At 37.8% G+C, this 17578-nt stretch overlaps 1 protein-coding gene across 1 annotated transcript in view; it reads right to left on the bottom strand.

The window, feature by feature from the left end:
* LOC120202976 (receptor-like protein 9DC3) overlaps positions 1–10437 on the bottom strand; it is a 29932-nt gene extending 19495 nt beyond the window's left edge. The window contains exons 1-4 of the mRNA XM_039203346.1: positions 9858–10437; positions 9564–9782; positions 8539–8829; positions 8301–8372 (exon numbers count right to left, since the gene is read on the bottom strand). Of these exons, the coding sequence (XP_039059277.1) occupies positions 8301–8372; positions 8539–8829; positions 9564–9782; positions 9858–10431 (1156 nt within the window). The 5' untranslated portion in view covers positions 10432–10437. The remainder of the gene's footprint in view (positions 1–8300; positions 8373–8538; positions 8830–9563; positions 9783–9857) is intronic.
* Between the last annotated feature and the right edge of the window lie 7141 nt (positions 10438–17578).

Here is a 17578-nt window from a genome sequence, read left to right as displayed (position 1 = left end):
CAATTTATGGAATATGGCTGCTATCTAATTTTTGTTTTGAAATGGTATATGATTACCATGTTTTTTTTGGATTTATGGAGTTTATGTCACGGTGCAATTGAATTTTGGAATTGAAATACGATGGAATAGCTCTGATCAAGCTAACTGGGCCTAATGTGACTCTTGAGGGCCCCAAGATGTTTCATTAGGTCGGCTTTCCTTTGCTGTGTGCTTAGGGTAAGCTATATGGACTTATTGACTTGGGCTTAAGGATACAAGCTTCAGAGCCTATCCTTAAGTCGGCTTTCTTTTTGCTATGTGCATAAATTAAGCTATATGGAAATAATTTTGGGAACTACTGATGGTGTACCAGAAAAGGGTTTAAACTATGATTTTCAAAAAGTTAAACTCTTTTACGAATTTGTGAGATTACTGGAATATGATTTGTACCTATTGTGATTTTATGGAAATGTTGGGACACACTGAGCCTAGCTCACCTTTTGAAAATGTTTTCCCTTTCAGATACTGTTGGGTAGATACCTTGGTTCGAGCACTTGGAGGATCAACATATCTCTTGAAGTAAATCAGATTGTAATGTTTTTATCTGGCAAGTTTACTTTATTTTGGTGACATGGACCTTATTTTAAAATATCGGATTTTATAATGATAACACTTTTGCTACTACTGCTCAGTTCATTGTGATTTTGAATTTGAAGACATGTTTTAAATTAAATTATTATTTATTTGTACTATATTTACAAGTTGGATTTTGATAGTATAAATTGTTTATAATTTCATGTTTTTATAATGTGATTTTATATTGATGGAATAACGGTTGCGAAAAATGTCTTTAATAATTATAATGTGATCCACTAGACTTAGTCGAAACGCATAGGCCGGGTCTAGGGGGTTACATTTATTGGTATCAGAGCTTTTGGTTTTTAACCCTCGGACTGTGTATGAGTCCACATTGAAAATACGGTTTTGAAATATTTTACAAAACGAGTTACTAAGGCCATGTCACAAAGTTATTAAGATTTTAACTATGTTTGAGACTCCAAGTGCTTATCTAACCCTAAGTTTTATCTTCTGTAGTAAACTTGAGATCCATCAAAATGAGTGCTAGACGTAGTCGTCGAACTAGCCGTGGACGAGGTCGAGTGGCTAGATTCGCAGATCCGATCGATGAGATACGGGTAGATCCCCCACCTCCGATAGGTGATCATGCTCCTACGACCCCAACGGATCTGCCTCCTGCCGCTGGTATTGGCATGACTACATCGATAATAGGAGCGACCGATATTGAGTTAGAGTCTACCGGAGTTACTTTGGATGAGAATTTTGGTAGACAATTTCTGCAGTTAATACATGGAGCAGTCAGAGCTACTGGTGTTGTATCTGAGGTTCCTATTTCGCAGACTTTGATTGCCAATGGAGTTAGAACTTTTGGGGGACAGATAGGTGGAGCTCCTACTGAAGCTGAGGATTGGCTCCAGGATACAGAGAGACGCATGGATCAGTTGGGTTTGGACTCAATTAAGAGATATCAGGGTGCTGTGGCGATGTTAGATGGCAATGCCTACACTTGGTGGGAGTCAGTGACCAGTAGTGTTCCTACCGATCGTTTGACCTGGAATTTCTTTAAGGATCGCTTTCGGAGCCGTTTTCTGGGAGAGCGCTACTTAGCTCAGAGACGACAACAGTTTCAAGACCTGGTTCAGGGAGACATGACTGTTTCTGAATATGAGATCGAGTTCCTGAAATTGCTGAAGTATGGATTCAGTATGGTACCTACGGAGAGAGATCGATGTCGTAAATTTGCCCTTGGACTCAGATACGAGCTGCGTAGGCAAGTTGTAACCCATCAGGATGAGATATTTGATATGCTGGTGGGCAGAGCCAAAGATGCGGAAGAGGTGGAGTTTTTAGCTTCTGGTAGAGAGCGTGTTGATCAAGATCGATCTAAGAAATTTTCAGGCCCGATGGAGTCATCAGCACAGTCCGGAAAGAGGACTCGTACTTCAGCTCCTCAGAGAAGCAATACACGTTTCAGGCCTGCAGCATCCTCACCTTTAGCTGTCAGTCAAGGCGGTTCCTCGTCGTATTATAATGGGCCCCTTTGTGAGTATTGTGGTAAACAACACTCAGGAGAGTGTCGTAAGAAGATGGGTCTTTGCTATCAGTGTGGATCTAGTGGTCATTATCGGAGGGATTGTCCTCAGTTAGTTTCGTTTGAGCAGACCACTACCCAAACTCCTGTGCGTTCGCAGACTACAGTACAGACCCCAATTAGAGATCGTAGTCAAGGAAAGACTCGAGGATCAGCGTCCAGGACAGACAGTAGAGCCCGACCTCAGCAAAATAGAGGGCCAACAGCTTCTGAGGCTAGACAGCCAGCTTTGGTTTATGCAACTAGACGTCGTGATGACAGAGATGAGCCTGAGGTTATTGCAGGTACATTTACTATTTATTCTATCCCATACTTTGCATTACTGGACAATGGCTCCACTCACTCCTATGTATCGAGCTCAGTATCTCGAAACCTTCAGATTCCGATAGAGAACACTGAAAATACTGTTACAGTTACGAGTCCAGTAGGACAAGCAGTATTAGTGAATAAAGTATTTCGGCGTTGCCCTCTCGAGGTTCAGGGAGAAATTTTTCTCGCTGATCTTATGGAGCTTCCTCTAGAGGAGTTTGATCTAATTCTTGGAATGGATTGGTTGAATAAACACAAGGTAAAGCTGGATTGCGAATACAAGCGGGCTACTCTGAAGACTTCAGATGGTCGGACTGTTGTGTTAATTGGGGAACGGCGTGGCTATCTCTCCAATATAGTTTCAGCGATGGAAATTGATCGTATGATCCGAAAGGGATATGAGACCTTCATTGCTTGTATTTTGAACACCAAAGGTGCATTGTCCACGATCGAGGAGATTCGTACAGTTAGCGAGTTTCCTGATGTTTTTCCGGAGGAGTTGCCTGGGTTACCTCCTGATAGAGAGGTAGAGTTCGAGATTGAGACTTATCCAGGATCTTCACCTATTTCTATGGCACCTTATCGTATGGCTCCAAAGGAACTTAAGGAGTTGAAAGTCCAATTGCAAGAATTATTCGATCGAGGATTTATCCGACATAGTACTTCACCATGGGGAGCTCCAGTTCTATTCGTGAAAAAGAAGGATGGGTCGCTAAGATTATGTATTGACTATCGGAAATTGAACAAGATGACGGTCAAGAATAAATACCCATTACCCAGGATAGATGACTTATTTGATCAATTGCGAGGAGCTACTGTATTCTCTAAGATTGATCTTCGTTCGGGGTATTAACAATTGAAAGTTAAAGGATCTGATGTTGCAAAAACGGCCATTCGCACTAGATATGGTCATTATGAATTTTTAGTGATGCCTTTTGGTTTGACGAACGCTCCTGCAGCTTTTATGGATTTGATGAATCGGGTGTTCCGACCATATTTGGATCAATTTGTGGTGGTCTTCATTGACGATATTCTGATCTATTCTCATACGGAGGCAGAGCATGACGAGCATTTGAAGATCGTTCTGCGGACTTTGAGAGAGCATCGTCTATATGCCAAACTAAGCAAGTGTGAGTTTTGGCTTCAAGAAGTGTCATTTCTGGGGCATATTATTTCTGCGCGAGGTGTTCAGGTTGATCCCAGCAAGATAGAGGCTATTATGAATTGGAAACGACCTAAGAACGTATCTGAAATCCGCAGTTTCTTGGGCTTGGCTGGTTATTATCGACGTTTTGTTGAGGGCTTTTCGATCATTGCTTCTCCTTTGACAAAGTTGTTAAGGAAGAATGTGTCGTTTGACTGGGGTGAGGCACAACAGGAGAGCTTTGAGAAATTAAAGGCGGTTTTGACTCAAGCACCGGTGTTGATTCAACCACAGTCCGGGAAGGATTTTACAGTGTATAGTGATGCTTCACATTCAGGACTTGGTTGTGTTTTAATGCAGGAAAGTAAGGTGGTGGCTTATGCATCCCGTCAGCTGCGACCGCACGAGTGTAATTATCCTACTCACGATTTAGAGTTGGCAGCAGTAATTTTTGCCTTGAAGATATGGAGACACTATCTTTATGGAGAGAAGTGTTACATTTTCACAGATCATAAGAGCTTAAAGTATCTTCTGACCCAGAAGGAACTTAATTTAAGACAGCGTCGCTGGTTAGAGCTTCTAAAGGATTATGATTGCGTGATTGATTACCACCCTGGTAAAGCTAACATTGTAGCAGATGCTTTGAGTCGAAAGACGGTATCGGAGTTGAGGTCTTTAATGGCCAAGATGAATTTATATGACGATGGCACTTTGTTAGCAGAATTGCAAGTTAAGCCGACCTTGGTTGATGAGATCAAAGCTAAGCAGCCCCTTGATAGCTCCTTGCTTTCCATCTTTGAGCAAGTAGAGCAGGGGACAAACACAGATTACGCAATTGATCAGGATGAAGTTTTATGCTTTAAAGGTAGATATTGTGTGCCTGATGACGCTGAATTGAGGCAGACTATCCTTACTGAGGCTCACAGTAGTCCATATGCTATGCACCCCGGAGGAGATAAGATGTACCGGAATTTGAGAGAGAGGTATTATTGGACTGGTATGAAGAAAGACATATCTGACTTTGTGGCTAGGTGTTTGACTTGTCAGCAAGTTAAGGCAGAACATCAACATCCATCAGGTTTGTTACAGCCTATCAAGATTCCTGAATGGAAATGGGAGCGTATTACTATGGATTTTGTTACTGGCTTGCCTATGACTCCTTTGAAAAAAAATTCAGTTTGGGTGATTGTTGACAGACTTACAAAGTCAGCTCACTTCATTCCTGTGCGAGTAAATTATACTTTGGATAAGCTGGCAAGATTGTATATTTCAGAGATTGTCAGATTGCATGGTATTCCATTGTCTATTATTTCTGATCGAGATCCGAGATTTACTTCGAGATTTTGGAAGGCGTTACATACGGCTTTGGGAACAAGATTGGATTATAGTACATCCTTTCATCCACAAACTGATGGTCAATCTGAGAGAGTAATTCAGATTCTGGAGGATATGTTGCGGGGTTGCGTAATCGATTTTCATGGTAGTTGGGAGAACTTTTTGCCGTTGGCTGAATTTGCTTACAATAACAGTTATCAGACCAGTATTCGTATGGCACCCTATGAAGCACTCTATGGGCGTAAATGTCGCACTCCGATCTGTTGGACTGAGTTGCGTGATAGGAAAACGTTGGGACCTGAGTTAGTGCGAGAGATGGAGGACACAGTCAGATTAATCCGTGACCGTCTGAAAGAGGCATTTGATAGGCAGAAATCTTATGCAGATCAAAGAAGGAAGGATATACAGTTTGAAGTGGGAGATCGGGTCTTTTTGAAAGTTTCACCCTGGAAGAAAGTATTGAGATTCGGGCGTAAGGGTAAATTAAGTCCAAGATTTATTGGACCATTTCGTATCTTGAAGAGGGTAGGACCTGTAGCATATCAGCTTGAGTTGCCTTCTGAGTTAAGTCGTATTCATGATGTTTTTCATGTATCAATGTTGAGGAGATACCGTCCAGATCCAGGTCACATTATTCAGGTTGAAGAAGTAGAGCTAAGACCTGATTTGTCATATGAGGAGGAGCCCATTCAGATTTTAGAAAGAGATGAAAGAGTTCTTCGGAATAGGCGAATTCCAATGGTCAAAGTTCAGTGGAGTAATCGAGGCCCCTCAGAAGCTACTTGGGAGACATTGGAGTCAATGGAGGCTCAGTTTCCTCAACTATTCTCATAAGGTAAATTTCGAGGACGAAATTTCTTGTAGAGGGGGAGAATTGTAACAACCCGGAATAAAATTTAGAGAAAAAAAAATTTAATTAAGTAATTTGGCAAAATTTGAGGATTAAATCGAAAGTTTTCAAAATTGTAGGCCATTTTAGAAGTTAAAGGAAATTCAGGGACCAAGCCCTGCATTACTCCTTTTAGTGTCGGCAGAAAATTTCATTTAAGCGTATGAATGGTTTTCTGTTTTCAAAACAGAAAACAATTGTTAAATTCCTCCTCCCGCACTCTACTTCAAAGCCGATTCCGACGCCGTCCGAATTCCGATCGTTGTTTTGAAACCACCGTTGTGTTCATCATCGAGCGAGGAACAAACCCTTCAAATTAATTGAAGCGAAACGCGGCCAAACGTCGGAATTTCCAGTCAAAGTAGCGACGGTTTTGTTAGCTCTATCGCCGAGGAAATCTTAAATTCACCGCTGATCGTTGCTCCGTTTACGACACCTCCCGCACCATCGTGTTCCTTGTGCCGTTCCGAGTTCACCGGTGTCAACCTTGTCCGCCGTAGACGGCGGCGCGTGAGGAGGTGGTGCAGTCAAAGATTCGGCCGATTTGAAATCGAGCTCTCCGCCGTTCAAAAATTTGAACCGATCGTTGTAAGTATCTTGAAATCGCTCAAAATAATTTTTAGAAATTTTTCCGGGATTTTTAGGGCCCCGGAGGACGCCTCACGCGCCACACGCGCCGCCGCAGGGCGAGTGGCTGCTGGAAACCGGTTTAACCGGTTTTCAACCGGTTCTGACCGGTTTGACCGGTTTCAACCGGTTCGAACCGGTTTGACCGGTCTGAATCGGTTTGACCGGTCTGACCCGACTCGACCGTTGACCCGACCCGACCCGACCGTTGACCCGACCCGACCCGACCGTTGACCCGACCCGACCCGACCGTTGACCGTTGACCGTTGACCGTTGACCATTGACTTTCTTTGACCAAAACTTAAAATGGCTTTGACCGAGCATTAAACGACCGTTAATCTTTTCTGAGTATACCTATCCTGATAGTTTTCGACGTGCCGAATCCGTTTCCGTGGTCCGTTTTGTCAAATTCGAATCCGAAGGTCTCCAAATCTACGGTCAAAGTGGTTGACTTTGACTTTGACCAAGAATTTGAATTTTCGAAAAGTCATACTTTATGTTTTTCGACGCCCTGATTCCGATTCCGTAATCCGTTTGGCCAAATTCAAACTCGAAATACCTCAAATTGATAGTCAAACCCTAAAAATGCGTATATACTTAAGAAGTTTAGCTTTGAACAATTAAATAGGATTTGAGACTGATAAATATTATTGTTTGAAGGTACAAGAGACTCTCCGGATCGTTCGACAGCTCGACCCAGCTCTTCTAGATCAGTTAAACCACGTGTTCCAGTATTTACCCGTTCGAAAACTGTAGCAGAGCGTGGTGAAACCAGCAATCAGTAGATTTGTTATTTGAATCTATTGTCGAGGTGTGTTCCCTACTTGTTATTGAACTGTTTTATTGGTTTTAATACGTGGTACACCGAATTCATTGGCTATTGTTTTATGGATGCACCAATTTAATGTGACAATTTATGGAATATGGCTGCTATCTAATTTTTGTTTTGAAATGGTATATGATTACCATGTTTTTTTGGATTTATGGAGTTTATGTCACGGTGCAATTGAATTTTGGAATTGAAATACGATGGAATAGCTCTGATCAAGCTAACTGGGCCTAATGTGACTCTTGAGGGCCCCAAGATGTTTCATTAGGTCGGCTTTCCTTTGCTGTGTGCTTAGGGTAAGCTATATGGACTTATTGACTTGAGCTTAAGGATACAAGCTTCAGAGCCTATCCTTAAGTCGGCTTTCTTTTTGCTATGTGCATAAATTAAGCTATATGGAAATAATTTTGGGAACTACTGATGGTGTACCAGAAAAGGGTTTAAACTATGATTTTCAAAAAGTTAAACTCTTTTACGAATTTGTGAGATTACTGGAATATGATTTGTACCTATTGTGATTTTATGGAAATGTTGGGACACACTGAGCCTAGCTCACCTTTTGAAAATGTTTTCCCTTTCAGATACTGTTGGGTAGATACCTTGGTTCGAGCACTTGGAGGATCAACATATCTCTTGAAGTAAATCAGATTGTAATGTTTTTATCTGGCAAGTTTACTTTATTTTGGTGACATGGACCTTATTTTAAAATATCGGATTTTATAATGATAACACTTTTGCTACTACTGCTCGGTTCATTGTGATTTTGAATTTGAAGACATGTTTTAAATTAAATTATTATTTATTTGTACTATATTTACAAGTTGGATTTTGATAGTATAAATTGTTTATAATTTCATGTTTTTATAATGTGATTTTATATTGATGGAATAACGGTTGCGAAAAATGTCTTTAATAATTATAATGTGATCCACTAGACTTAGTCGAAACGCATAGGCCGGGTCTAGGGGGTTACACTAACATGTAACTAAGTAAAGAAAAATGGAAAATAATATTATACCTGTTAAGTTATTATCAGAAAGTTCAAATTCCTCGAGAAAAGTCAAGTTTCCAATAACTGATGGAATTTTTCCTGGAACATATAAATAAAGTTACTAAAAATATTATTATGGTGAAGAAACTAAATATAAAAGTTAAAACAAATTACAACAATATTTATTATTAAAAAATGTTCAATGGTTAGTAACTCATCTATGTCTTAAGTACATCATTAAAGCAAGATGAGTTATTTAGCTTACCTGATAAGTAGTTATCTTCGATAGAGACATACTTGAGTGAAGTCAAATTTGAGATTTCTACTGGCACAATTCCCTCCAAATTATTACTATCCAAAAACAAAAAGTTTAACTCTTTGTTTTTGAATAAACTCATTGGAACTCTTCCAGAAAGTTGACAATATTCCAAATTAAGATAATGTAATCGAGGAAGATAATCAAACATATCGGAAGAGAAATAACCAAAGAGATTGTTGTATCCCAGTGAAATCTCTTGCAACGAGGAAATGTTGAAGATTGAGTAGGGAATAGAACCTGCGGAATAAATAACCAAACTTCAATTTTCCAGCATAATGAAAAGAAAACACTTAAAACTATGATAAAATTCCCACATAAAAAATTGTATCAATCCAACCTTTAATCTATTATTTCAAATCATCTAAACCCAATTTGTTGAAAAATGTTTACATGACTAATAATAGAACTTGTACAAGAAAAGAGAAGAAATACGATATGGTACCTTTTAAGTTGTTTTTAGAAAGGTAAATCCTTTCGAGAGAAGTAAGATTTCCAACAATCGATGGAATTTCACCTGAAACGTACAAAAGATTTGTAATGAGAAGCCATTTCCTTATTAGAAAGGAAAAAAAATTATTAATATTGAGCAAAATAATGAATTGTATAAGAGGAAAAAAAATAGAAATGTGATATTATACCTGTTAAGGTGTTATTAGAAAGGTCAATATACTCAAGAGAAATAAGATTCTTAATATTCGATGAAATTTCACCTGAAATATATAATAAATTCGTCAAAATCATAATTTTACCATTTATAAAAGCTCTAAATAGTTTAAATTACAATTTAAGCATATCTTTACCTGAGAAGTTGTTATGAGAAAGGCCAATATGCTTAAGAGAAGTAAGGTTTCCAATAACAGATGGAATTTCACCTGAAACATATGATTAAATTCCGTCAAAATTTATTAATATTTTTCTAGCAGACCCTCAATTTCTATAATAGAGCTTTAATATTAAAAACAATTGTTTACCTTTGAAGTTGTTGTAACCAAGATACAAAGATTGGAGCATCGTCAAATTTCCGATTTCTATAGGTATACTTCCTTCCATAGAGTTGTTCCACAATGATATATACCTCAACTCTTTGCACTTGTATAAACTGCTGGGAATGCTACCAGAAATCTGATTACCATCCAACCTTAATTCTTGCAAATTAGAAAGGCTATCGAATATTTTCGACTCTAGATAGCCTGCAGTGAGATTGTTAGTTATAAAACAACTTTTAACTAATGAAAATATATTCAAGATCGAGAAAGAAATGGAACCTGAAAAAGAATTATAATCCAGATATAACTGTTCCAAGTTTGATAGATTTCCAATTGTTATAGGAATCTGCCCTTTGAAATCGTTGCTATGCAAGACCAGCCTTTCTAATTTTGACAAATTGCCCAAAGTAGATGGGATAACACCAGTGAAGCTGTTGCTACCAAAGTTCAAATATTTCAGCCGATGCAAATTAGTTAACTCGGTAGGTAAAGAGCCATGGAAACTATTGTTATGAATGTCGAGCCAGCCAAGGAAAGATAAATTTGCCAATTGAGATGGAATGGTGCCCGTGAGATCCATACTTGACAAATTCAGAGCAATGACTCTGTGGTGTCTGGATCCACAAGTGACACCAATCCAATTGCAAACAGATACAGAAGTGGACCAGCTGGTTGCTAGGAGGTTGTGCGGATCATGAGTTATATGGGATTTTAAGGCTAAAAGGGCGAATTCATCAATGGTGATGTTGGCCGACAGAGTAGCCCTGAAGGTTGCAAATAACAGGAGAAACATAAGAGGGATGAGGAAGGGAGTTTTTGCCATAAGGTTGGGTGTGGGTAAAATGCAAATCATGAAGAGAGAAACAACTGAGTTTTAATGCTTCTCTATTGTTAGGTCGATGCTCTTTATATACTTTGATTCTAAATAATTAGACACGATATCCTTCGACTCACAATTTGAATAAGAAATACGCACAATTACCTGTACACGAAAAGAAAAGGCCAAAAATGGAAGACTTGGTCTCCAGTACATCAGCGGTCCATACATCCCATTGAGAATCTAATTTTGATTGGAATTAGACATATTCATCAATCAGTATCATTTGGAATTAGACATATTCATCAATCAGTATCATTTGTTACTTATTAGGCCTGTAAACAAACCGAACGTTCAGCAAACCGTTTGTGAACCGTTCGGTGGAAAGTTCGTTTATGTTCGTTTATTTATTAAACCAACGAACATGAACAAGATTTTGTGTTCGTTTAATTAAATGAATGAACACGAACAGATAGCTCATTCGTTATTTCATGTTCGTGAACGTTCGATAATATGTTCGTTTATGTTTGTTTATTTATATTTAGCTCAATCTCTCTAGACCTATTTAAAGTATTAAGGCCCAATAAATTTTAATCTGATACCCATTAATATTTTAAAATTCAATTAATTATAAATACAAATAAGAAAATCTCATAACAATTAAATACAAATTAACTATGAAGTTGCAACTTATATTAATGAATTTTATGTGATTATTGTTGTTGTGGTTTATGTTCGTTTGTTTTGTTCATTTATGTTCGTTTACGTTCGTTTATGTTCATTTATTGTGTTCATTTACATTTGTGTTCATTTATTGTGTTCATTTATGTTCGTTTACATCCGTTCGTTTATATTCGTTCATTTGTGTTCGTTCATCATTTAAATGAACAAACATGAACGAACACGAACAAGCTACATTCCTTAACGAACAAAAAAATTTTGTTCGTTTATGTTCGTGTTCGTTCATTTGTTCGGTTAAAGTTAAATGAACGAACATGAGCATACTCTGTTCAGTTCGTTTACAGGCCTATTACTTACTCTTCACGGCTGCTCTCGATTCCTTCTATTACGCGACATTGGAAAGGGATTAATTCAAACGAATGGCCACCCTTTCCAACAAGTAATTTCATACTTTGTCACAACTGAAGACTTCAACCCTTTTACAAGTAAAAGACTGTCATAATCTCCCAGAGAAAGAGAAATGTGACCAAGGCCAAAGACAAACAATACATTGTTTATGTATCTTTTTTCTTATATATCAGTTTCTTTATATGTCACATGACATTAGTGTTTCCTTTTTTATAAACATTATAATATAATTGGTGTTGTATATATTATATTTATTAATCAAATCAAATATGAATTTAAAGTTTACCTAATACTTTTATGGTAATTTTTCTTTAAAGATCAAATAAGTAAAGAAACAATTGAAGTCCAAATTAAGAGTAAACACTGAAGGGACAAGACAACCTCAGTCTGTTACCAATAGGTTGCCTTGAAAAGCATGTCGGTTCCAAATAAAAACAAACATGTATTGTATTTTAAACGGTAAATATGCTAGTATTTTAAGTTAGAACGACGATCACGGCGGCTGAATATTCTTTGACAAAAACACGAATTGAGACTTTGAGTTAAATATCTTTTGTCGTGTAAAAATGGACATTACTATAAAACGATGAATTGTCCAAGTCAAGGTCTTTGCAATTTGTTAGAAATCTCAAGCCCCTCTTTCTATCTGTCTTCCTCTTTTTTTTTTAATTTAGAGTAATTACATGGTAGTATTTATTTAAAATTTTCTTAAACTATTAACATCGCATACACTCCTTGTAGAGGTAGCTATTTGAACCCGAGACCTTTAGGTAGAGCAACGTTTCCTTTTACCATTGAAGTCAGTTGATAAATTTTCTCTCATTTTCCTCTTGAGACAATGGGTTCAACTAGGTAAACATTGTGAAGTACTTGAAAAATCTCTCCTTTTTCATTCATTAGAGTGTGACTTGCAAGACATTTGAGTTGAAATGATATTTATTTTATATTTTTATTGTTGGAAGCGTGAATGAACTTTAGGTAATTTTATAATTGACATGCTATTATTAATACGAACCAAACAAATACGATACGAACACTAGCTGTAGCTAGTTTACAAACACAACACGTGATGAGTGTTCAGAATCGTTAATCTTTGTTCGTTATTTCTTCGATTTTGTGGAGTTATTGCTGCTGATTTGGTTGTGTTATGCCTATTTTCGTGCATGTCCTTACTTTCCAGAATTAGTGATAAAACGGGCGAATTATGCACTTTTTTTTATTATTTGGTCACGGTTGGAGACATGGGCACGACTCTGGGCACGACGCGGTCTGACGTGGCAGTTTCTAGAAGGTCCAGTCAGCGGCGGTTTCTAGAAGACTTCATCCGCACGCCTTCTGGAAGATTGACGAGCAGAGTTGCATTAGGAGACTAGTTTAAGTTTGAATTTAAATTAAAAACAATTATCTTTTAGGATTATTTTATTTATTTTCTTTGTTTATCCTTTAAGCTTTGAGAGACTATAAATACCCACTTAGGGTAAGCCTAAACTCATCATTCAGATTACAACTCTCTTTTCTCTCTAGTTTTTATAAATGCTTTTCTTTTTACTTTTCAAGTTCTTTACACTTTTCTTTTATTTTTCAAGCTTTGTTTTCAAAATGCTAAGTATGACTTTTGTCATGCTTAGCTAAACTTTTCATAAGTCGAGAGCTGTCGCGATGAATCAATTCCAACGAGAGAATTGAAACAGACCCTTAATATCTTCGGAATATGTCTCTCAATTTCGGCACTTATTTTTCAAAATCAAAACAATTTTCAAAATCAAAGATTGGCTTTGGTCAAGAGGTTGTTGCGATTAAATGTGTGGGAGGAAGATTCGGCTTATAGAAAGCAATTCGACTTCTTAGGAACACACTTGGCGAGATGGCTTCGCCAAGAGGGAGTTGAGATCGGAATTGACGGTTATTGAAGCCACAATCTGAGTCGGTCGCTACGAACTTAAACGGTAATTGATCTACGACAATTGATGTTGTTAGAATCAATTACCGAAGCCGGAATCAAAGATTGCCTTGGGTATTCGGTATACAAGATAGAGTCACGGGGATAGCCCTTTTAGATAAAGTAACCGACGTTAATCCCGAAGAGAAAATCTTATTCGACGATCTAAAGGAAATTGAGTAAAAGCGAAGCTTGAGGCTACTTTTACCATATTTATTCACAATCTTCATCTTCTTATTTTTCCTTTATTTACTTTTATTTATCTAATCACTTTTATTATCTTTTTACCAAAATTCCCCCCATTCTTACTATTTCGCGCTTGGCATAAATAAATCAGACATAAATTAAGAATTTTCCAAGTCCTTGTGGATTTGACCCTACTTCTCTACGCTACGAATTTTCCCTTATTTATTATCCGAGAAGAAGGAAATTATTTTGACATCGAAACGACAGTTGTCAAATTGGCGCCGTTGCCGAGGACTTTGCCAAAGTTACTAATTTTTGTTTGCTTTTGATTTATGACCAGGTCTAATCCGGGAGCATTAGTGGAGTACGACCCGGAGATTGAAGCCAAAGCTAGGAGACTCTACGCACAGACGCTTCGGGAAAGAATAAGACAACAAACAAATCCAGAAGAAGAATCAAATTCAAGTAATATAAATCCGATGGTCGATCCTACTATCCGGGAGTTAGCCGCGGCACCTACTGAGCAAGTGCCTTTGAGCATTGATTTTCCCCAAGGTGAAACTCCGTACCAGTTGAAAACTGGCCTTATTCATCTCCTCCCTACATTCCGTGGATTGCCGAACGAGGATCCACACAAACATCTCAAGGAATTTCATATGGTTTGCTCCAGCATGAGACCACAGGGAGTAACCGATGACCAAATAAAACTTCGAGCTTTTCCTTTTTCCTTAGCCGATTTGGCTAAAGAGTGGTTATTTTGTCTTCCTCCTAATTCTGTAACTACATGGGCTCAAATGACTCGTCTTTTTCTTGACAGGTTTTTCCCTGCGTCAAAGTAAGTGAATTACGAAGGAGAATACTCGGAATCAACAACTTTATAGAGAGTCACTTTACGACTATTGGGAGCGGTTTAAGAAGTTATGTTCTAGTTGTCAACAACATGGGTTAACCGAACAAACACTCATTCAATACTTTTATGAATGATTATCTCCCCTGGAAATGAAGATGATCGATGCTGCCAGCGGTGGAGCCTTGGTGAATATGACTCCTACCGAAGCTAGGGACTTAATATCCACAATGGCTGCAAATTCCCAACAATTTTGCACAAATAATGAACCTTCTCGAAGGGTTCATGAGATAAGTTCATTTTCCTTGGAAAATAAAATATACAAGTTAACTGAAGCCGTAAACTCTCTTATTGCAGGAAAGACAGGACAAAACCGATTATGTGGAATATGTGCATTACCTGATCATCCAACAGACGGTTGTCCACTGATTCAAGATGACACATCAGCTCAAGCCAATGCAGTCAGAAACTTTCTGGGACCTCCCTAAAGAGCTTATAATCCCTACGACAATACATACAACCCAGGATGGATGGATCATCCGAATTTCAGCTATGCTCAGAACTCAAGACCAAAGCAAGGCTATCAAGCGAGACCACCTCCACCATAACAACAGCTGCAAAGACATCACTATAGTTGATTGTCGAGAGGTTAGCACTATCCCAGGAAAAATTCCAAACTCGAACTGAAGCCCACTTCCAAGAGATGAACAAACAGATAAGCCAATTGACTCAAGCCGTGGGGAGATTAGAGTCACAAAGGAGACTACCATCAGAAACTGAACCGAATCCAATAGAGAATGTTAGCGTAATCACCCTCCGAAGTGGTACAATTGTTGAATAACCAGACCCAAAGGAGGTAAGCGCAAGATCCCGGAAGAAAGAAGAAGATTCGAACTCCCGGAGGGAAGAAGAAGCTGATGATGCAGGGTCCCAGAAAGAGAATGATGAAGAGCAAATAGACGACCCGACGCCATCCCCCTATGACGTGCCACCGCATTTTCCATCGAGGTTAGTTAAAAATGATAAAAAAAGATGAGGAAAAGGAAATATTAGACGTACTTCGGAAGGTAGAAGTTAACATACCTCTCCTTGAGGTTATCCGGAAGGTTCCAAAGTATGCCCGGTTCTTGAAGGATCTCTACACTAATAAAAGGCGACTTACCGGAAACGAGAAGGTGGATTTGGGTGTGAATGTCTCAGCAGTTTTCCAACGACCGCTTCCATCGAAGTATAAAGACCAAGGTATGTTTTCAATACCTTGTAAAATTGGTGAGGTTAAAATCAAGCGAGCTATGTGCGATCTAGGTGCCTCTATCAATGTAATGCCTCTCTCCATCTATAATTTAATTTCCACCAAGCCTTTGAAGGAAACGAGAGTTACACTTCAGCTAGCCGATAAATCAATTATTTATCATGAATGACTCATAGAGAATGTTCTAATAGAGGTAGAAGATTTAATTTTCCCTGCTGATTTTTATGTGATTGATATGGAAAATGATCGTAGAAACATTGGTTCTGAAATCCTCCTCGGTCGTCCCTTTATGAGCACGACAAATGCAAAAATTGACATTCGAAGCGGTATTCTTACTATGGAGATCAACGGTGAGATCTTAAAATTTAATGTTTATAAAGCAATGAGATATCCGAATAACGTGCATAGTATCAATTTTGCTGGCGTTATTAAACTTTTTGATGATGAATCCAACTTTGTTGATGATTTATATAGGAAATCGGATGATAAAAAAGACGACATCAGGGAGTTGAAAAATATTTTAGTTGTTTATTCAGATTTGATCTTAAGAACTAAAGAATTACTTTCCCTTTTGCAAGCACAAAAAATTATGTCAAAATCATCGAGAAATCGTTTGAAGAAATCAATTTTTGGTAAAAAAAATATGTTTTGAATGACATTTTTTTACAAGATTTTTAATTTGGGAAAAATCTGAAGAAATCTTTATGAGAATTTTTCAATTCCATTATATTTTTACTTTTTTCATTTTTATTTTTATTCGGTCAAGCATGTTTAATTTAATTTATATTTTTATTTTCCAGGAACTGAATATTTTTATTCAAACTTAAACGACGAAGAATTGCAAAATTTCCATTTGAACAGTTCTAAATTCGGAACTTATAGTGCAGTCCACGATCGCCTCCACTCCATCGAGACGAACATCACAGAGATCCTATCCTACCTATGTCCTAGCGCCTCTCATCGCGACCGAGGACGTGGTCGTGGTCGACATTAAATCCAGGGAGTACTCTATTCTTTCTCTTGCACTTTAATTTTTCGTTTTGAGGTAAAACGCTTTAAGTGAGGGGGAGTAGAGTGTAGGATTGAATTTCCCTTTGCTTATCTTTATGTTTCGATGCTAGTATGTGTTGGTTGGATTTTTCGGAAATTTCATTGATTGTCTTTGCCTTGTTGAAAATTTTTGGAATGCTATGCTTGTTTGGGAACACATAATTGTTTAGGTTAGGATGTTCTTAATAGAGAATAGCATGAATTGTGATAAGTTAGTGTTTTTGTGATATTCCATGACTTCGTTGGTTGAAATGTGATTAGCTCAATGCATGAAACAATTTGGTGAGATTTGAGCCTTTACGAGCATATCATTTTCGCTCTCATTTTGTTTGATTGAGAGTGTCAAATTTGGCATTGGTATTCTAGAACCTGCATGTTAAATACTATCGAGATTACACATGAACATGATGCTTAAAAATGATTTGGGCACCTTAGGATTAACCATTTCGTTCCCCCACTAAATAGCCTACCCATGCATTTTCCCCTTAGTTAACCACTTTTGAGCCTATTCCCGCTTCTTTGATTCCACATGAACATGATTACACATGAACATGATGCTTAAATTCGTCAAAATTTAATATACCTTTTTAAGGTTTTATTAGAAAGGTCAATATGCTTAAGAGAAGTAAGGTTTCCAATAACAGATAGAATTTCACCTGAAACATATGATTTGATTCCGTCAAAATTTATTAATATTTACTTGTAAGGTTGTAGTTTAAGTCACAACACAATTGAACTTAATTCTAATCTCTTTCAAACTATTTTTAATCAATGCTGGTGTTTTTTTTTTGCAACAATGTTATATTTTCAACAAAATAAA

The sequence above is a fragment of the Hibiscus syriacus genome, unplaced genomic scaffold, assembly GCF_006381635.1.
Source record: "Hibiscus syriacus cultivar Baekdansim isolate YM2019G1 unplaced genomic scaffold, ASM638163v2 tig00009009_pilon, whole genome shotgun sequence".
Lineage (NCBI taxonomy): Eukaryota > Viridiplantae > Streptophyta > Magnoliopsida > Malvales > Malvaceae > Hibiscus > Hibiscus syriacus.
The sequence above is the reverse complement of the archived record's forward strand: the minus strand, read 5'-3'. Positions and strand labels throughout refer to the sequence as shown.